The following is a 21,391-nucleotide window of genomic DNA, read 5'->3' on the forward strand; positions in this document are numbered from 1 at the left end:
CACAGGTTTATTATGAGGGTATCTATGGAGAGGGCCTCCCATAAAGACCAGAGCTGGGCTGGGGAGAGCATTTCTCCAACCTAGGTTTTTACAGGTGTCTTACTCGAGTGCAAACCTCTAGTTTATGAATCAGCTGTGTGTCTCTTTGACTAAGGAAACTATACTAGACCCTGGGGCCGGAGGGAGGCCTGAAATGTGAGGCATCTTGTAGACTTCACCCACCCCACCACCGATGTAATTAACTTTCTGTGGCTAAACCCTGGATTTGAACTTTTTTTCTAATTGCTAACATCAGTCTCTTCCACCTGGATTGACTCTATCATTTGAAAAGGGAAGCCACACACACACCAAAAAAGAGAACTAAATGCTTTATAAAAGAGTGGGGGTGTGGGTAGGACACTGGTGGGGGATTGTTTGGTACTAGACGGGGTGTCACTGTGGGAGAACCTGTGGTACCCCACCTGCCAGACCCACCACAGGAAGAGGTTCCTGATATCGGGGAGTAATGAGTTTAATCTTTGGGAGGCAAAACAGGTTAGTCTGTGTAGGGAGACTGAAAGGCTGTGGGACCGGGCAGGACAGAAATTTCTGCTACAAGTCTGTTAAAGAGACAGGGACCAGCCGGGCAGTGGTGGCGCACACCTTTAATCCTAGCACTAGCACTTGGGAGGCAGAGGCAGACGGATCTCTGTGAATTCAAGGCCAGCCTGGTCTACAAGAGCTAGTTCCAGGACAGGCACCAAAAACTACAGAGAAACCATGTCTTGCCAGAGGTGAGGAGGAGCCCTGGGAACAGAACCAACCATGCCGGCCAACACCTCAGAGAATACTGTCCCTATGTGTGTATTTGCACTTTGCTGTTGAGGTCCTGAGACTCAGCCTTGGAGTTTTTGGAGGACTTGCCAGAGCTTTCAGAAGTATGACAGGAAGGTGACACTGAGGACATGGTGGAGACACCGAGGCCCATAACAGGGCAAATCAGAGATATGAGCAGGAGAGAATAGAGGCTAGGAGAGGACAGAGAATTCGGATACAAAGACCCAACCTCCAATGAGGCGACAGACATAGTACCATACCCACAGAGGAAGAAGACTCCCAGGGAAGTGATACCAAAGATCAGTCACTAAAAAAAAAAGTTGGGAACTGGACAGATGGCTAGGGGTTAAGAGCACTGGCTGCTCTTCTAGAGGTCCTGAGTTCCCAGCAATCCATATGGTGGTGGCTCAGGACCATCTGTAATGAGATCTGGTGCCCTCTTCTGGTCTGCAGGCATACATGCTGACAGAACACTGTATATATAACAAATAAAGATTTATTTTTTTTTAAAAAAGGTAGAAAGGAAGAAAAATATTTGGAGTGATGTCCCAGCTGTCTAGAACTGTCACCTCATTTTCCCATACTGAGTATTTCCCAGTAGGATAGCACTGCAAGAGGCTGGTGGGTTCCCACTGTGGCCAGGTGGGAGTATCCCTGCGGTAGAGTGCAGAGCTGGGTAGTATCAATGAGCACAGAGGTGGGGAGTGCATAAGGAGAGTTATGTGAGATGAATGTGATGGGGCACACCTTTAATCCCAGCATTGGTCCACACAGTGAGTTCTAGGACAGCCAAGGTTACATAAAGTGAACCTGCCTTAAAAAACCAAACTAAAAAATAGAGAGAGGCTGGACATGGTGGTGCATGTCTTAATCTCAGCACTTATGAGTTCGAGGCCAGCCTGGTCTACAGAGCTAGTTCCAGGAAAGCTGGGACTACACAGAGAAACTCTGTCTTGAAAAATGAAAGAAAGGAACGGAGGGAGGGAAGAAGGGAGGTCAGAAGGATCTGGGTAGAAATGCCCAGTCCCACCCCAGCAGGGAAGGTGGGTTAGTAGCCATAAGAAGCTTAAGTGGCTGAGCTGGAGACAGGCAGCAACAGGTCACCTACGGGCTTTCTGGAGGAAGCCAGAGGCTAGAGAAAGGGAGAGCCTGAGGCTCTTTTCAGATCAGTAGCAGGCTGGGCCAGGGAGGGAGTAGTACATGGAGATGCATGTGTTGATCCAGGCTGACACAGGGGCTGTAATGGCAGGACTGCTGCATTCCCATGGCCCTGCAAGCCCAGGGCACTCGTAAGAAACCCTGATGAGGGCAACAGGCAGCATCCAGCTGCCAGACAGAAGCTGGGAGCTAGGAAAAGCAAAAGCTGGAAAGCACAGACAAGAGAAGTGTGCCAGGGTTCTCGAGTGGCAAGCAGTGACTGGCAGCAACTAGTCAGGTGGAGAGAACTAGGTACTGTAAGGGGAGAGGACAACTAGTCAGGTGGAGAGAACTAGATACTGTAAGGGGAGAGGACAACTAGTCAGGTAGAGAGAACTAGATACTGTAAGGGGAGAGGACAACTAGTCAGGTGGAGAGAACTAGATACTGTAAGGGTAGAGGACAACTAGTCAGGTGGAGAGAACTAGATACTGTAAGGGGAGAGGACAACTAGTCAGGTGGAGAGAACTAGATACTGTAAGGGTAGAGGACAACTAGTCAGGTGGAGAGAACTAGGTACTGTAAGGGGAGAGGACAACTAGGGATGCTGCTCCCTGGTTGGGCACGCTTCTTAGTTTGGAATGGTGGCATCAGAATGGAATGGTATAACTCTAATTCAAACAGTGAGGGTTGGGAGATTACCTGGTGTAGGGCTGGAGAAATGGTTTACTGGGTAAAGATGCTTGCCACCAAGCCTGCTGACCTGAGTTTGATCCCCATGACTCACATGGAGAAGGGGAAGAACTGAGAACCACAGCATGACACCTGCGCACCTTGGAAAAGTCACATATGAGGGGTGGAATAACAGTGCACAAATTAATCCCAACACTCAGGAGCCAGAGGCAGGCAGATCTCTGAGTTCGAGGCCAGCCTAGTCTACAGCGTGAGTTCCAGGACAGCCAGGGCTGTTACACAGAGAAACCCCATCTCAAAATAAATAAATAAATAAATTTAAAAAGGGGAGGGTGTCAAGCTGTGCAGTAGTAGCACACACCTTTAATCCCAGCACTCAGAAGGCAAAGACAGGAGGATCTCTGTGAGTTTGAGACCAGCCTGGTCTACAGAGAGAGTTCCAGGACAGGCTCCAAAGCTACACAGAGAAACCCTGTCTCGAAAAAACAAAAAATAAAATTAAATATTAAAAAAGGGGGGGCTATAGAGTACCCTCACAACAAAAGCAGACAGATTCAGGATTAGGCAACAGGTTGGCCATCCTTTAACGGCCCCGTATCCCCACACACACAACCCGCACACACCAGAACAGAGACAGGACTCTAGGGTAGGTACAGAATATTCTGCTAGGTCTGAAGAAGGCTCTTCATCCAACAAGAACAAAATAGGCTTGCCAGCAACAGACAATGTTGCCCTGGGTTCAAAAGTCATGGTGGTGGTAGGGGCAGCAGACCCCAAGCCTCCTCAGTATCCTATCAAGAGCCAAGTAATCACGTAGGCCCTCTTCTGGAGGTCACCTGTGCTGCCCTAGTACTTCCACTTAGAGCCAGCCCATGGAACGCTGACTAGACCACTGAGGTTGTGGTCCCCATCCTGAACGTGGAGGGAATCTGCATGTGCCCTGGTGGCTTCCCAAAGTCCTCCCCAGTCTTCTGGAAGAGGAAGGAGAAGCTGCCAGAGACGGCATACCAGGTTAGACTGAGAACCAGGGAAGGTATTGGGATTCCGTAGGGAGGACGAGGGTTCCGTGGTAAAAGAGCCCAAGCATTTCTCAATCTGAGAACGGTTCCTAAGAAGAAAGGGAATGTACAACCCACTGGAGAGGCTAAGGCAAGACCATAAATTCGGAGCTAGCCTTGGTTATATAGCCAGATCCAGGTGACACAGCTAGACCCAATCTCAAAAAAAAAAAAAAAAAGTAAATTTAATCTTTTGAAATTTAGCCTGAGTTTTCCAATTAACCAGAAACCAGAACTTTGGCACTCACCCCAATTACACACATAGCAAAGCTGGTGGGCCTCGTGGGCGACAGGCAGGGTGGGAAGGAGCAAGCCTCTGCTCTCCAAGATCAAATAAAAGCCGCTTTCTGGCCTCCCTCTTCTGAACTCAGCCACTAACACACTAGTATGAAGGGCAGCAGTTTCAGGAGCTGCCACGCTACACAGGCGTCTAAGGCTGTACCCACTCAACAGAAATCCTGAACTGCCAGACAGCAGACCCTCCCCAGGACTCTAGCTGCTCCGGAGGGCTTCTGAGCTGACAGGTACACCGCTTCTTTCTGGTCTCAGCCCAGGGACAGCCTGGGACCCTGACACTTGGTGACACAGGTCAGTCACCCAGGTACTCGGAAGGCTGAGACAAATTCAAGGGCTGGTCACGAGTTCAGGCCTGCTTGGGTTACATAAGGGGTTTGAGGCCAGGCTGGAAAACTTGGGAAGACTTATTACAGAATAAAAAGTAAGAAGAGTGCCGGGCAGTGGGGGGCGCACGCGGGCCTTTAATCCCAGGACTCGGGAGGCAGAGGCAGGTGGATCTCTGTGAGTTCAAGGCCAGCCTGGTCTACAAGAGCTAGTTCCAGGACAAGCTCCAAAGCTATACAGAGAAACCCTGTCTCAAAAAAGAAAAGAAAGAGAAAGAAAGGTAAGAAGAGAGCTGAGGATGGGGTTGGGTGGGTGACTGCTTAGCATGCAAGGAGCCCTAGGTTCACTGCTCAGTACTGGGGGTTGAGGTTGGGAGGAATGGGGATCACAGTGTGTAATGCACTTTAGGTCAAGCCTGACAAATAGGGTTCCATCCCTTCCATACGGTGGAAGGAGAGAACCAACTCCTACAAGTTGTCCTCCTCCCCAGGAAACCCTGGAATGTGTACACCTACACACCTACACACACCTACACGTTAATTCAATAAACTAAATTTTTAAAAGAATGGAGACATGACTCAGGGGTAGAGTGCTTGCCTAACATACAGGAGGTCCTATGTTTAATCCCACTACCGCCAAAAATAAACGAATAAATAAAATGGGCGCTAACAGGGGCGTGCCGCCAAGACTGTCAAGTTGAGTTCGATCTCCCAGACCTACAGGGTTGCAAAGAGGTAACCGACTCCGACCGGGGAGCCCTTCAGACCACAGGCCACGCCGCCCTCCACCCCCGGTCCAGGCACGCCTCCCCGCACCCTACAGTGGGACACCGGAATGGGAGACCAGCCACTCCGGCCCCGGGAGCGCAACACCCGAGACCCTGCAAAAGGAAGGCGCGCGACAGGAGCCGACCCGAGCCGTGTGCGTGCCCGATGGCGACAGACATCTCCATCCCACGGCTTCGTTGCGTCCCCGGCAGGGCGCGCAGCTACCAGTCAGGCAAACCCAGTCACTGTCACTAACCTCAGCAGAGCAGTCCGGCGCAGCAGCCGACGCTCGGATCTCCCTCCTCTCCGCCGGCGCCTATGTCTCGCGAGACTTCCGCTCGAGTCTCGCGAGATCCGAGAAAGCGGCCCGTAAAGCATAGAGTAAGTGCGCCCACGGGCTTGACCAGATGTTGGTTCGCCTGAGGACAGACAGTTCTATATCCTCGGCGTCCTGCCTAGGGACCTGCAACCAAAGCTGAGCCAGGGTGTCCCACTGGCCCACAAGGCACTCTTCCACCGCTACTGAGTGCTCAATAATGTGTGAAATAGCAGAGCCTGCGGAGGGATCAAATTTTAGGGAAGTTGACGTTTCCCTCAACCTTGCTACTATGTAAACATGGGTTATTTTGTCTCGGGCAATGTTTTGGGGTTTCGGTTGGTTAGCATTTTTCTCTCTCTTTCTTTCCTTTGAAAATGAGAATTCCTGGGAAGAAGTTGTGTCTGCGAAGGCGGATTGATTGACTTCAATAATGGTGCGGGTCCAGGGTCCACAGTCTGATGTCGATTTGGGATTAGAGGCAGGCGTCACCAACCGGGAGGTAGTGACACTCAGAAGGCAGGCAGATCTCTGTTGAGTTCGAGCCCAGCCTGGTTTACATAGCTACTTCCAGGACAGCCGAGGTTGTTAGACAGAGAAACCCTGTCTCAAATAAATAAATAAAATAAAAATAAAATAAACTATCTCTCACCCCAACACCTGAAAAACAGAATTTTACCCTGTAGCCCAGGCTAGCCTCAACCTCACTGTGTATGTAGCCCAGGTGGGACTGGAACCCCCAGCCTCCTTAGTGCCGCTGAAACTGGCCTGCCTCTTTGGTTATCAGATTCTTGAGACAAAGGACCCCAAGATATTAGATTCCTCCTAAGGATATCCTCCCAGGAGAAGAAAAGACTGAAGCCTTGGGGCAGCCATAGGAAGAACTTATCTCCACAAAAATGATTTAGAGTTTGTCATCTGAAGGTGAGGAAAGCCTTAGATCTGAGACAAAGATGGGACTGACCACACCCAGGCCAGACAGCTTCCTGGAGCAGACCTCTTGCCTTCTGTTTAAAACCCTCACCCTACATCAGTGTCAGGCCCCTGAAGTTGGTTCTTGGGGATAGCCTAACTCTATGTCCTTCTTCCCATTGTGGCCACATTAAATAAATCTCCTTTTTCTGATTTGCTATAAATTTGTCTCTTTTTAAATATTGAGGACAGGGCTGGAGAGATGGCTCAGAGGTAAAGAGCACTGACTGCTCTTCCAGAGGTCCTGAGTTCAATTCCCAGCAACCACATGGTGGCTTACAGCCATCTATAATGAGATCTGGCGCCCCCTTCTGGCTTGCAGGCACACGTGGAAGGAATGCTATACACATAATATAATAAATAGATATTTTAAAAAAAAATATTGAGGACAAGTGGCCAAACCTGGTTTGTTGGGACACAGTCTGGGACAATAAATCTCAACACTGAGATGACAAGCATGTGCCACCATGCCCAGCTGGGGTTTGCTGTAGAATAATCTTTTAGTACACTGTGAAGATTTGTCACTCAGATTGGTTTAATAAGTTGAATAGCCAATAGCTAGGCAGAGAGGACACTAGGAGAAGGTTGGAGAGGCAGGGAGTTGCCAGAGAGGAAGCAGCATGGGGAGAGCAAAGTAAAGGTAAGAAAGCCACAAGGCAGAGAATAAGTTAATAAAAATGGGTTAAGTTGTAAATGCTAGTTAGAAACAAGCCTAAGCTATCAGATGAGCTTTTATAATTAATATGAAGTCTCTGAAGGATTTTGGGTGAGCTGGCTGGTGGGACAGAAAAAGTCCGACTACAGGTGTTCTGTTTGGGTGAGATTTGGTTTTATTATTGTTTGGTTGGCTTTGGTTTTCTTCAAGATGGTCTCACCCTGGCTGTTCTGGAACTCCCTCTGTAGACCAGGATGGCCTCAAATTTACAGATTCTCTTACCTCTGCCTCACTAGTGCTGGGATTAAAGACATGAGCCACACTATGCTCAGCCTGAGATTTTTGTTTCTTGTTTTTGTTTGTTAGGCCAGAGCTCTACCACTGAAATACTCTTTTTTAAATTCCACAGGGTTTTGTTAAGTTCCCTAGCCTGGCCTTGAACTCATGATTATCCTATCTTAACCTCCCACATCATTTGTGCTACAGGTGTGTGATAACACACACCCAGCTCTATAGTGTTGGCTTGAAGTACTATAGTCTTGGAGTTTTTCCTGTGCCCATTGGAAATCCAAACTGGGCTACCCCAGGGTTCTGCTTGCCAGAAGAGCTCTAGGGCTCCTTCCCTCGAGGCAGGTCAACCCTAACTGATGGCAGCATCTCTCCCATCCTTGATGTTGGACCCTTATAGGTAACAGTGTAAACAGTGCATCTCTGATGCCAGTGCAGTGTGTCTTTTGTTGTTTTTCAGGATGGGGTTTCTTAGTGTAACCCTAACTATCCTGGAAATCTACCTGTCCAGTGCTGGGATTAAAAGCATTACCACCACCCCAGGCTCAACAGTGTAATTTTAAGAAAGTCTGCAGAAAGCTTTTCTGTCTTCAACTGAACCTTCTGCTGTGCTGATGGACCGATTAGAGCTTCAATGCTTGGGGAAGGTTGGGAGGTGGCAGGTCTGGAGCCTAATTAAAACTTACTCTGACTGTTCAGCCTCCCTAAACAGTCATCCCCTGCCCACCTCTGTGTCAGACCTAACATCCTGTAACAGATAAAACCTTTGGGATGCATTATCCTAAACACCTTTAATATCCTCCAGCTAAAAGGCTAAATACCATCAGGGAACATCTGAGGTGTACAGCAGAGATGTCTCTGCTTGGCTGTAGCCGACTACTTAATGTTTCCAGTGTGTTTGGAAGGTGCCTTGATTGCTGGGTGGTGGTGGTGCCCACCTTTTGGTTTGGGCTCCCAGCGTTTGGGAGGCAGAGGCAGGCAAATCTCTGAGTTTGAGGCTAGCCTGGTCTACAGAGTGAGTTCCAGGACAGCCAGGGCTACACAGAGAACTGTCTCAAAAAGAAAAGAAAAAAAAAGTGCTTGATCTAGAATTTTCTTCTGCTACTATAAAAACTTAAACAAACTAGTATACTGCTGGAACATGGGACGCAGAGTGACCGAAATGTGTGTTCCTGAGCCACGGTCACTCAGTCTGGGCTCCAGGATAAACTCTCTCTTACCCGCTCTGAGGTGAAAGCCATGTTTTGCATCCTCCCTCTCTGGTGTAGGCGCCCTCCTCTGTGACCCTCCACAGATCCACCGAGGGAGCCACACAGCAACGGCAGCTGCCTGGCACCTGAGTCCGGCTTCAAATGTCCCGACTGTTTCAAACACCCGGGGCAGACATTTGCCCGTGAAAAGCCTTTGAGAACTCTGGCGGCCATTTTCACCCGGGCCAGAGCAGTCCTTCCCTGGATGGCCCAGCAGGCCACTGCGGTTAGTGCAGAGGCCTTCACAGCACGAGGAACCGCTGACAGCGGTGCAGACACAACTGCCACATCCTCTCTCTGGCTCTACAAAGAGGTGGCTCTTTCCATGATTTTTGTTTTTGTTTTGAATTTGTGTATGGGTGTCTGTGCACATTAGTACAGTACCCATGGGGGCCAGAAGAGGGCGTCAGATCCCAAGGGCTCAGGTTACTAATGGTTGTGAGCTGCCATGTGAGTGCTGAGAACCTGGGTCCTCTGGAGGAACAACACTTCACCTCAGATCTATCTCTCCTGCCCCTCCAAGTTTTGGGTTTCTTGTTTTGTTTGGTTCTTTTTTTGACGTGGGGTTTCTCTGTGTAGCCCTGGCTGTCCTGGAATTCACTCTGTAGACCAGACTGACCTTGAACTCGCAGAGACCCACCTGCCTCTGCCTCCAGAGAGCTGGAATTAAAGGCCACCACCCAGCTTTTGTCCCCTCCCTTTTATAGCCTTCAATCTCCATCTGTCTTTGTCAAAACTCTCTTCAAACACATCATGAACCAGGTGTGGCAATATCCACTTGTAATCCCAGCCCTTGGGAGGTGAGGCAGGAGGATTGTGAGCTCATAGCCAGCTCAGGCTACAGAGTGAAACCCAATCTCAAAAACGAATTAAAAAATAAAAAGTCAGAAGGATAAAATCATGATATAGAAGACTGTTTAGTCTTGTTTCCTAAAAGCAACCTTGGGAGGAAAGGGTTTACTTGACTTCCTCATCCCAGTCTAACTGATCATTGAAGAAAGTCAAGGCAAATACTCAAGGCAGGAACCTGGAGGCGGTAATTGAAGGCCACGGAGGACCCCTGCTGACTGGCTCCTTCTTTGTGTCTTGCTCGCCTTGCTTTCTTACACAACTCAGGACTACCTGCCCAGGGGTGGCGCTGCTCCTATTGGGCTGGGCCCTCCTCCCACGTCAATCATTAATCAAGAAAACGGCTCCTCTCACAGATTTGCCCACAGGCCAATCTGATGGAGGCGGTTCTTCAGCTGGATTCTTTCTTCCCAGAAAGAAATGTCAAATTGACAGAAACCATCCTGAAACATCTGCTCGTGTATGTGCACGTGGGGGTGAGGGGACAACTTTCGGGAGCTGGCTCTCTCTTCCCACTGTGGGGGTCCTGGAGAGCACACTCAGGGTATCAGGCTCAGTACAGGCACCGTTACTCACTGAGCCACCGTGCTGGCCCCACTTTTATCATTTTTCACCAACCTCAAATACATTTTTTTCATCTCTTTAAAACTCAAGAGGTGCCTAGTGGGGTGCTGTCCACATCCACAATACAGTTCCGATCCCAGCCACTCTCAGGAAAGCACCCCCAGAGGGCAGGGCAGACTCACTGCTCCGTGGAGCCCTTCCCTCCCCGGTACTGCGTGGCTAAGAGATACACCTCTGAAGACTCCTTCCTGCTGGCCTCTGGTTTCACGACCCTCGTATTCTGGAATTCCTGGGTCAGTCTCTTCTGTAGCAGGTGACTTTTACTTCCAGCCCAGGTTTTGCACAGCAGTGTTCCCCCGGGATGCAGGATATTCGCAGCCATGCCCACAAGGGTCAGGCACAAGCTGATGAGCCTGTCGTGATCGAGGTCTCGGATCCCCGTGGCGTTGGGTGCCATGTCACTGAGAATCACGTCCGCTCTCCTTCTGGGAAGCAGTTCTAAAATTCTCTGGCAAGTTTTGGGGTCAGTCACATCAGCAGGGCATAGGAAAGTTGCTCCTTCCAGAGGGAATATGTGAAGAAGATCAACCCCGAGCACGTAGCCCACAGGAGAGCTGGAGTCTATGGAAGCAACGGAATGCGTTATTACACTGTGAATCTCCCTACCAAAATATAAGCCAGGCACCAGGACCAAGAAAACCAGTTAACACGCATCTCTGTCCACAAGAGGCCTTTTATATGAAGACACGTAGGTAGACGTGATGGCACAGGCCTATAATCCCAGCACTTGGCTGCCTGAGGCAGGAGGATCGTCACACGTTCAAGGCCAATTTGGGCTACCAAGTGAGATCCTGCCTCTCAAAGTTGAAGAAAATAAAAGATACATTGTGTGGGATAGGGTGACCTCTACTCCCCTTGGGCCAGCTGGGGAAGCTGAGACTTGCAAAGGAAATGGTGTCCCAATTATCCTGCTTGACAGGTGGAGGTAGGACCACAAGACAGGGAGAATCCCACTCTGCTGTCAGTTCCCTACCCCAGCCTCCTCTTCTCTAGGACTCTTCTCCCAACTATCTTTTTATTTTATTTTTTTTAATATTTATTTATTTACTTATTATGTATACATTGTTCTGTCTGTGTGTATGCCTGCAGGCCAGAAGAGGGCACCAGACCTCATTACAGATGGTTGTGAGCCACCATGTGGTTGCTGGGAATTGAACTCAGGACCTTTGGAAGAGCAGGCAATGCTCTTAATCACTGAGCCATCTCTCCAGCCCCTCTTCTTATTTTATTCTGCCTGTTTTGGTTCTAAATTAGGAATCTCACTAGGTAGCCCAGACTGGCCCAAACTTCAGCTCCTCTGTCTCAACACACTGAGTGGTTGGGGGTTACAGGTAGGTACCACCACACCCAGCTCCAGTTCCCAACATTGCTTTTTGTTTTGTTTTTTTTTTAAATGGTTGTTTACTTTTTATTCCTTGAGACAACCTCACTATGTAGACCAGGCTGACCCCAAACTCGGAGAACTGCTTGCTACCTCTGCCTCCAGAGTGTTAGGATCAGAGACATGAGTAAGCAGGCTCTGTTGTTTTGGTTTGGCTTTTAGATTTATTGTTTATTGACATGTGTGTGTTTGCATGTGTGGATGTGCACTGGAGTGCAGGTGTCTGTACAGCCTCCATTATGGCCCAGCCCACTGTGAGCATTGCCACCCCGCGCAGGTGGGCCTGAGTCCATAAGAAAACAGGCTGAGCAAGCCTGGAGGAGCAAGTCAGTATGCAGAGTGCCCCTAAGAGCTCTGCTTCCGCTCCTGCCTCTGCCTCCCTTCATGTAAGCTGAAAGAAAGCCTTCCCTACCCAAGTCGTTTTGGTCATGGAGCTCACCATGCGATAGAGAGCAAACTAAGATGTTGTTGCTGTTTAGTTTTGTGGGGTTTCTTGTTTTGTTTTGAGACAGGGGCTTGGTATCCAGCCCAGGCTGGCTGCCAACTCATGTGGCCTGTTTTTTAGTTTGCTTCTTGGTTCTTTTTAAAATAACCCTTGGTTTACCGTGTGTGTGAGTGTATGCAAGTGGGCATGCGCCATGCACACTTGTGAAGCCAAAGACCAACTTTCGAATATCAGTTCTCCCCTCACCATGTAGGTCTTGGGGAGAGAACTTAGGCCATCAGACTTAGCAGCAAGCACCTTTTATCCACTAAGCTGTGACCCTTTAATACAGTTCCTCATGGTGTGGTGACTCCTAACCGTAAAATTATTTTGTTGCTACTTTATCACTATAATTTTGCTACTGCCATGAATAGTAATGTAAATAAGTAAGGGACTCTGAAGGGGTCGCAACCCACATGTTGAGAACCACTGCTGAATAAGCCATCTCCACAACACCAACATCATTCCCACCCCTGCCCCGCCCTCCCCCCCACACTTGCCTGTCGATGTCCCCCGCCCCCCATCTCCCGTCCCCACCCCACCCCCCAAGATGGGATCTCCGGTCCTGAACTCCAAACCTACTGTGTAGCTGGGATGATCTTACATTTCTAATCCTCCTGCCTTCATCTCCCAAATGTTACGATCATAGGCCTGCACCAGCACACCTGCTTAACTTAGCCGCTGAGCGCCATCCCCAGCCTGTGTCCCATTTCAATAATTATCATCTCTAAGCCAACTTAGAAAGCTGTTCAGACAATGTCTCTGAATAAAGAGCTGCTATCATTCCCTCCAACTCACGACAGCCAGAGGAGCTGGTAGTGCCTAGTGACATGCACACCCCACCTGCGCCTGTGGCATTGACTCTCTGCACCGCAACCTGACTCCAGGCTCCCGGAGCCGCCCCGCAGTCCAGCACCCGGAGGCCAGGTCGCAAGATATGATGCTTCTCATTCATCTCCAGGAGCTTGAAGGCGCTGCGGCAGCGGTAACTCTCCACCTTTGCAGCCTTCACAAACGGGTCCCTTAGATGGCGCTTCAGCCACAGGTGCTCGGCACCCGTCCGAGCTTTGTAGCGACACGCAGCTGTGTGGAATCTCTGAGCCTTAAGGGGAACGCCTACAAGCTTCGGGTACCTGTTGGCGAGAAAGGAGTTAGCAGGTGGACATTACAGAGATGCAGGTAGGAGGTCCTGGTTCAACCTATTTTTTATTTTTGCATATGTATGTGCGGTATGCAGGCATGTGTATTAGTACGCGTGTGCGCATGTGTCTGCGAGTCTATGAGAACCCAAAGTTGACAAGGGATGTCCTTCTGGTTTGCTCCCTATCTTACATATTGAGATAAAGTCGCCAACCAGCCAGTCTAGCTTGTCAGCTTGCTCCAGGGGCCCGTCTCTGTCTCCCTAGCACTGGCGTCACATCTAGTCAACACACAAGCCCAGCATTCTGTGGGTTCCGGGCATCCAAACTCCAGTCCTCATGAATGCACAGCTTTATCCGCTGAACCATGTCGTCAGCCTTTCCACTTATTTCCACGCAGAAATCCTCACTCACTCACGTCTGTACATGAACAAACATCGTGAACACGCGACTCGCATGCCGGGACAGAGGCTGCGAGCGCCCCTCTGAGGCCTGAGACACTGAGCCCCCAACTACCGTCATCCACTCCACGCACGCACGCAGGCAGCAGGCACCCTTTTAGTGCAGGAGGACACCGTAACTCCACTCACCAAGCCATGGGCGCTTGCTGGCGGTTTCCTCCCCGCCGCCGGAAGTCCCGCCCTTTCTTCCAGCCTGAGCCCCGTCCCAGGAAGCTGTAGCTTGGGCGCGAAGGTACGGATGATTCTCACTGCGTGGGAGCTGAATGAGGGAGAGACGCGGGAGATCGTGGTGGTGCTGGGGTGCCGACGGAGATCTGGGGAGGGAAGAGGGAGCAAGGACTGGGGAGATGCTTCAAGCCAGCCAGGAAGACTGGGGTGCTGGATAGACCTGAAGTCGGGGAGAACAGGGGAACTACAGACGGTAGGGAGCAGAAATCAGAGGGAAAGGGAACTTGGGACCTGGGGCTTGGGCGGTAAACTGGTGCAGAGGTAGTTTACAGCCAAGTTGCAAAGGCTTAGCCCCAGGAAGTGGAGGCTAGGGAAGAGCATTTGCAGAGTGCCCCCTGCAGGCAGGTCTAAGTTCTGCACTCCTTATGCATTGCCTCCAACACCTGCCACAGTTGACAATTCAGACAAGATAGTTGTCACCACCTCAGCCTCTAGCATATGAAAGCTCCGAGACGCATCCGATTTACCAGATCACAGCTGTCTGAGCTGAGGGAACACTAAACTGTCGTCCAGGACAGCCTAGTTTCCTTATAGGCTCGGCCGTTTGACCTCTTTCCAAATTTAGACCCTGCGCATGTTGTCTTTTCAGAAAATGTGAAAGTCTTACACAGTTCTGAGACTTACTAAATGGAACAGCTTTTGAAAACAAGGTTAATTGGGGCTGGAGTGATAGATACCTGTGAAATGCTTGCTTCACATGCTTGAGGCGTTTTCATAGCCAGTGTGGCTTGCACCTGTAATCCCAATGCTGGGAGGCAGAGAAGTGGGGTCCTTGGAGCAGTCTGGTCAGCTAGTCTTGCTGACTGCGTGAGCTACGGGTTCCAATGAGAGACCCGTCAAGTTCACAGCACCCACATGGTGGCTCACCAGCATCTATAACTTCAGTTCCAGGGGAGCCAGTGCCCTCTTCTGACCTCTGTGGGCACTGAATGCACACAGTGCACAGACATGCATGCAGACAAATTCTCATACACATGAATTAAATCTTTTTTAATATGAACAAGTTAGGCCGGCTGGGCGATGGTGGCGCACACCTTTAATCCCAGCACTCGGGAGGCAGAGGCAGGCGGATCTCTGTGAGTTCGAGACCAGTCTGATCTACAGAGCTAGTTCCAGGACAGGCTCCCAAGCCACAGAGAAACCCTGTCTCGAAAAACCAAAAAAAAAGAAAAAGAAAAAGTTAGGCCGAAAGCAACCCATTGTCAACTGTGATCTTCACACAGAGGCAGGGACACACAAAAGGCCAATCAGCCATCTCTATCTGTGGGCTCAGTATTAGACCAATTCAACCAGCGAATCAAAAATATTCTCCAACCCCAATTAACCTTGTTTGGTAGAACTATCTCACTTAATAAACCTAACAACCGTGAGATATTTCCATTTACAGAGGGGAAAACAATGTGGGGAGTCTATGTTTGAAACAATGTCAACCAACAGAGCCATGGCCAAGCCCATTCTACTAGATTCCGATTATATAGACTCCAATCATCTTTGTCCTACCAGCTAGCTTCATCGAGACAGGTAGCTGAGCGTGCTCGCGTATGCCTGTCCTCCCAGCACTCGGGTTGTTGAGGCAGGAAGGTTGGGAATCCAAGTCCAAACTGGGCTACATAGCATGACTCTGTCTCATTGAACATCCTTGCAAACAAGTCACTCATCTCCTGAATGTGTGGCCATCTGTCATGACTCACTGCGTGAAAATTATTTACACAGTGTTTACGTTGCATTAAAGTGAACTAGAGGATACGTGTTGGTTATATGCAAATATGCCGTTTCATAGAAGCCATTTTACCATGCTTTGATTCTGGTATCCATGGCCAGGTAGGGGTCTCCTGGTATCAGTCACCTGTGTATATGGAAAAACAGCTGTATATAGCTGGTACATATAAGAGAGATGGCTGTGTTAGGAAGCCAGGACCTCGGGCATGGGCAAGTCAGTGTCAGGAAAGGGACACGGGCCAATGCCAAACACACTTACTTCTTCCGCTGACCACCCTCATCACCAGGACCAAGTTTCCCTCTTCTTTTTTCTCTTTTTAAGTTGTATTGTTTGTTTTTGTTTTGTTTGAGACAGGGTTTCTCTGCGTATGTAGCCTTGGCTATCCTGGAACTCCGTCTGTAGACCAGACTGGCCTCAAACTCAGATATCTGCTTAACCTCTGCCTCCTGCCTCCAGAGTGCTGTGAGTAAAGGCATGTGCCACCACTGCCAATCTTATGTTTTTAAGTTAACCTATATTGTATGAATATAGGCATTTTATGTACATTTATATCTGTGCACTACATTTGTGCCTGGTGCCAGAAGAGGCCATCAGAATTGGAGTTAGACCTCTGTGAGCCACCATGGATACTAAGAATGGAATCCCAGTGCTCTGAAAGAGCAGCAGACGCTCACAACCAATGACATTTCTCTAGCCCTCATTCAGGTCCCTTATACACTGTAACCTCTTAGGAGGGTCCCCGTTTCTGGATACTGCTTTAGCCAGTTGAGGCCAAGGAAAGGATAGAGCAACAAGAACTTTAGCCCAGGGAGTTAGGAAAATGGCTCAGTGGTAGAACACCTGCCGAGAATCTCCTAGTGAGGGGCTGGAGTGTGGCTCAGCGGTAGAGCACCTGCCTAGAATCCCCCAGTGAGGGGCTGGGGTGTGGCTCAGCGGTAGAGTACCTGCCTAGCATGCTCAAAGTTTTGAGTTCCATTCCCTGCACTGAAAAAAAAAAATGGGGAAGGGAGGGCTCAAAGACATATTTCCCATCACCTGCCCTGGAAGCCACAGGGAATTTTCATTGTGGCTGGGGAATTACCAGTCAGCCTCATTCTCCACCTCTCCCACAAACATCTCCCTCCCACCTGGCCACCACTCACTACTGCCCACATTTGATGCGTACCCTAACAGATCACAAGCCAAGCAGACCCAGTTTTCTGACCCTCTTCACAGGACCCAGGAGACCATGGCTACCTCCAGGCTCTACACCCTAGTGCTGGTGCTTCAGCCTCAGCGAGTTCTCCTAGGAATGAAGAAGAGAGGCTTTGGTGCTGGCCGCTGGAATGGCTTTGGAGGCAAAGTCCAGGAAGGAGAGACCATTGAGGATGGGGCTAAGAGGTAAGGAAAGGGGAGGTCTGACCACAGAGCCAGCTTGGCAGGGGTTGAAGACCTGGAGAGGAGGAAACATACCCTTGAAACCAGGCTGGCCTTGAACTCACAGAGATCCACCTGCTGGATCTTTACTTCCAGAGTGCTGGGATTAATGTTGTATACCACTATGCCCAGCTTTTAAATTTTTTAAAGTATCTTTCTACATATTCCAGTTGACCAAATCTTCCTGCTTCAGCTTCCTGAGTGCTGGGATTATAGGTGTTCAATACCATGCCTTATGTAGTTTAATTCCTAAATTGGATATAGTAACACCTCTACATGATGTCCTCCTAGAATATGCGGCCTATGGGTCTATGGCCTTGTTCCTTGTAAGCAGGGATGCTCATGAGCTAATGCCACTTCTTCCTTACCCATCTGCTGCAGGGAGCTGCAGGAAGAGAGTGGCCTGACAGTGGATGCGCTGCACAAGGTGGGCCACATATCATTTGAGTTTGTGGGTTCCCCCGAGCTGATGGACGTGCATATCTTCTCTACTGACCACGTGCACGGGACGCCCATAGAGAGTGACGGTGAGCCTTGGGCCCTACTCCCTCCTTTCAACCATGGGCAGGGAAGTGCACCCAGTCTCACTTACCTGCCTAGGAGAAAGGAGTCAGCCCTTGCCAAGTGTAGGCCCCAAGTCTGCCAACGTTCCTCCTCTTTGCTTGTTCACAGAACTAAGGAGAGATAGGCAAGGCAGCCTTGTAACCCAAATGACTGCCACCCCCCCTTTTTTTTTGAGACAGGGTTTCTCTGTGTAGCCCTGGCTGTTCTGGAACTGGCTCTGTAGACCAGGCTGACTTTGAACTCAGGCATGTGCCACCACTGCCTCACAAGCCCATTTCTTTATTTCACAAAATATGGTACACATATTGGTACACGCCTTTTTATCCCAACACTCGGGAGGAAGAGATAGTGGTATCTCTGAGTTCAAAGCCAACATGATCCACATTGTGAGAGCTTGTCTCAGAAGGAAGGAGGAGGAGGAAGAAGAAATAATAATAATAATAAAATAGTTGGGCTGTGGCTTAGTTGGCAGGAAGCCTGACTACCTACCGAGCATAAGAACCTGAGTTCCACTCCCAGCAGTGGCATGAACCAGGTTTGGTGTTACAAGTCTGTAATCTCAACACAGGAGATTAGCTCTCAATAAACAAACAAACAAGAAAGTAACCAGGTGTGGTGATGTAGGTTCATAATTGCAGCATCTGGGAGGCCAAGGCAGAAAGAGTGAATTGAGGGCATAGTGGGCTATCGAATGGGTTCTAGGCCAGCCTGAACTACATAACCCTTTCAAAACCACGACATGGGGGCTGGAGAGATGGCTCAGAGGTTAAGAGCATTGCCTCCTCTTCCAAAGGTCCTGAGTTCAATTCCCAGCAACCACATGGTGGCTCACAACCCTCTGTAATGGGGTTTGGTGCCCTCTTCTGGCCTGCATACAGACAGAATATTGTATACATAATAAATAAATAAATATTTAAAAAAAAAAAACCACGAGATGGTCATGAGGATGAGATAAAAAATTAGTCCAGGCTCCTTTCTCAGATAAGCCAGATACAGTAGTACACACTCATAATCCCAGCACCAAGAAAATTCAGGCAGAATTGTCATGAGTTCAAGACCAGCCTGGGTTCCACACTGAATTCCAGGCCACCAAGGGTTCTAAGAAAGTCCCTTTATCAATGAAAGTAAAACAGAGCAAGCATAGTGGTACCACACCCCTGTAAGGGAAGCTGAGGCAGGAGGATCACTACTTATTCCAGACTAGCCTGGGCTATGGTGTAGAAGTCCTGTCTCAAAAAACTCCAGGGAGTGGAGAGATGGCAGAGGACCCACGAGCATTTCCCAGTACCCATAACTCCAGTTCCAGGGGATCCCATGCCCTCTTCTGGCCTCTATAGGCGCTACATGCACATGGCATGTAGACAAAACACCCATACATATAAAATAATTTTTATAAAATGTTTAAAGAGGAGAGACATTGGAAAGCTGGTTCAGCAGTTAAGATCACATACTGATCTTCCAGAAAACCCAAATTTGTTTCCCAGCACTCACACCAGGTGGCTCCCAACTGACTAACACCAGCTTTGGGGAGATCCAAAGCCTCTGGCTTCTATAGGCACTTGCACTCAAATGCCTACACCTACACACAGACACACATGCATATATGCAGTCAAAAATAAATATAAAACCTGTAAAAAAAATTTGGCAAGTTAACAGCCACAACCAAAAAAATGCCAACAGCTGGAGATCTCAGTGGTTAAGAACACGTACTGGTCTTCCAAAGGACCCAAGTTCTGTCTCTAGCACCCACACTGGGCAGTAGAGGACCAGCTCTATCTCCAGCTCCTCTCTGGCCTCCTCCGCACCTACACACATGGCATTCATTCATTCACACAGACGTACTCAGATGCGTAGCAGATCTCTGCGTTCAAGGTCAACCAGGGCTACAGAGTGAGACCCTGTCTCAAACAAAACCAAATCTCCAAACAGGTGTTCACACACATTCAGAGGGCAGTCTCTTAGGTCGGCTGAAATCCATGTTCAACATCAATGTTCTTCCTCCTCCCCATCCCCTGCTCGAGACAGAAATGCGCCCTCAGTGGTTCCAACTCGACCAGATCCCCTTTGCAGACATGTGGCCCGATGACAGTTATTGGTTCCCACTCCTGCTTCAGAAGAAGAAGTTCTGTGGGTACTTCAAGTTCCAAGATCAGGACACCATCCTCGACTACTCTCTGCGTGAGGTGAATGAATTCTAATACGGACGTCTGGCCTGTTCTGGCCACATTCAGGTTGCTACACAGCCACAAGCTGTTGGTCCAAGGGCACCACGAGGAGGGGCTGGTATTTTCTACTGGAATGTGAAATGTCATTGATAGATTAATATGCCTGAATACTTTGTCTCCACCTGCTGGTCCTGTTTTGGAAGGTTGTGGCTTCGTTAGGAGGCAGAGCACTGATGGGGTAACTGAATCACTGGAGGTTAGAGATGTGGGATAGGCCTTAAGGTTTTATAGGTAGGTGTTGTAGAATATTATTTTAAGATGTATTGCATTTGTTTATGCTGTGGAACACTTGTTTTAATGATGCAAAGATGTGTTGCATTCTTTTATGTTTCATTTGTTTAACCCTGTGAAGCTGTGTTACTTTGCCTGTTTAAAACACCTGATTGGGGGGCTGGAGAGGTGGCTCGGCAGTTAAGAGCACTGGCTGCTCTTCCAGTGGTCCTGAGTTCAGTTCCCAGCAACCACATGGTGGTGGCTCACAACCATCTGCCCTCTTCCAGCCTGCAGGCATACATAATAAACAAACATTTAAAAAAAAACCCACCTGATTGGGGCCGGGTGGTGGTGGCATACACCTTTAATCCCAGGACTCAGGAGGCAGAGGCAGGCGGATGTGTATGAATTCGAGACCAGCCTGATCTACAAGAGCTAGTTCCAGGATAGGCTCCAAAGCTACAGAGAAACCCTGTCTGGTGGGGGGTATGACACCTGATTGGACTAATGAAGAGCTGAATGGCCAATAGCAAGGCAGTGGAAAGGAAAGGTGGGGCTGGCAGGAGAAAGGAAGGAAAGAATAAATAGGAGAAAAAGAGCAAGAGAGATCAAGGAGTGAGAGAGAAGGTGCCAGCTACCCAGCCTGCCAGAGTCAGAGTAAAGTAAGATTTCAGAAGAAAAGGAAAAAACCCGGAGACAAAAGATAGATGGGGTAATTCAAGAAAAGCTGGCTAGAAATAAGCCATGCTAAGGCTGGCGTTTCCAAGTAATAAGAAGTCTCCGTGTATATTTATTTGGGAGCTGGGTGGTAGGCCCCCCAAAAGATAATAAAAAACAGGTAGGTCCCACTTGCTGTCTGCTCTCTGCTTCCTGATGAAGTGACCAGCCACCTCATACTCTTGCCACTATGCCTTCTCTGCCAGGATGGACTGTAGCCCAACTGATCCACAGACCAAAATAAACTTGCTTGCTCCAAGTTGCTGTGTGATTACAGCATCAAGAAAAGTGGGGGCACAGGTGACTGGATAGGAAAGAAATAGAGATTTCACCAGGCACTGAGACAGCCACTACCTCAAACGGGGTGGACAGAACCAAAGGTTGAGGTGAGGACTCTTTTTATGCAAGAGCGTCAATCTGAATGGAAAATTAGAAGTTGTGAAATGTTTGGTGGGGGCAAGAGCAGGCATCCAAAGAAAACCGAGGAGATTAAGGGTGCCAGGAGAGACACTAGAACCATGGGTCTCAAGAGGCAGAGGGTAGTGTTGTCCCAGTGAAAGCCAAGCAGTTGGACAGCAAACCAGGACCTGGTCTCCACCGATGGGCTGAACTAGGAAGAGAATCCTGAACAGTATTGAGGGTGAATAAAGCAAGCTGAGCATGGGCATCCATGTTGTGATCTATTTTTTGCCTCACTCTGGATGCAATGTGCCCAGCTGGTCTTACACTATGAGCCCCCTCCCCCAAAGTGACAGACTGCATGAGCTAAAACAAACCCGTTCCCACTACAATGCTTG

The 21,391-nt window shown here is 49.1% G+C and overlaps 3 protein-coding genes across 3 annotated transcripts in view; 1 reads left to right on the plus strand and 2 right to left on the minus strand.

Annotated features, from left to right (window-relative positions):
- The window catches only part of LOC121464955 (mitotic spindle assembly checkpoint protein MAD1), a 319,326-nt gene extending 313,921 nt beyond the window's left edge, over positions 1-5,405 (minus strand). Inside the window, exon 1 of the mRNA XM_041678089.1 lies at positions 5,349-5,405. The gene's annotated coding sequence lies outside the window, so the exon portion shown is untranslated. The remainder of the gene's footprint in view (positions 1-5,348) is intronic.
- A 4,069-nt stretch (positions 5,406-9,474) lies between these two features.
- On the minus strand, positions 9,475-13,714 carry LOC121464958 (rRNA methyltransferase 2, mitochondrial). The gene is made up of 3 exons (XM_041678093.1): positions 13,641-13,714; positions 12,755-13,044; positions 9,475-10,607 (listed from the first exon to the last, which is right to left on the minus strand). The coding sequence occupies exons 1-3, from the start codon at positions 13,646-13,648 to the stop codon at positions 10,165-10,167; spliced, it is 741 nt and encodes a 246-aa protein (XP_041534027.1). The 5' UTR covers positions 13,649-13,714; the 3' UTR covers positions 9,475-10,164.
- LOC121464959 (7,8-dihydro-8-oxoguanine triphosphatase) lies at positions 13,709-20,024 on the plus strand. The gene is made up of 4 exons (XM_041678094.1): positions 13,709-13,743; positions 16,675-16,839; positions 17,257-17,402; positions 19,465-20,024. Exons 2-4 carry the CDS (start codon positions 16,688-16,690, stop codon positions 19,635-19,637), a joined length of 471 nt encoding a protein of 156 aa, XP_041534028.1. The 5' UTR covers positions 13,709-13,743; positions 16,675-16,687; the 3' UTR covers positions 19,638-20,024.
- The last annotated feature ends 1,367 nt before the right edge of the window (positions 20,025-21,391 follow it).

This window comes from Microtus oregoni, unplaced genomic scaffold, assembly GCF_018167655.1.
Source record: "Microtus oregoni isolate MIOR12 unplaced genomic scaffold, Mior012 000029F_ref0000214, whole genome shotgun sequence".
NCBI lineage: Eukaryota > Metazoa > Chordata > Mammalia > Rodentia > Cricetidae > Microtus > Microtus oregoni.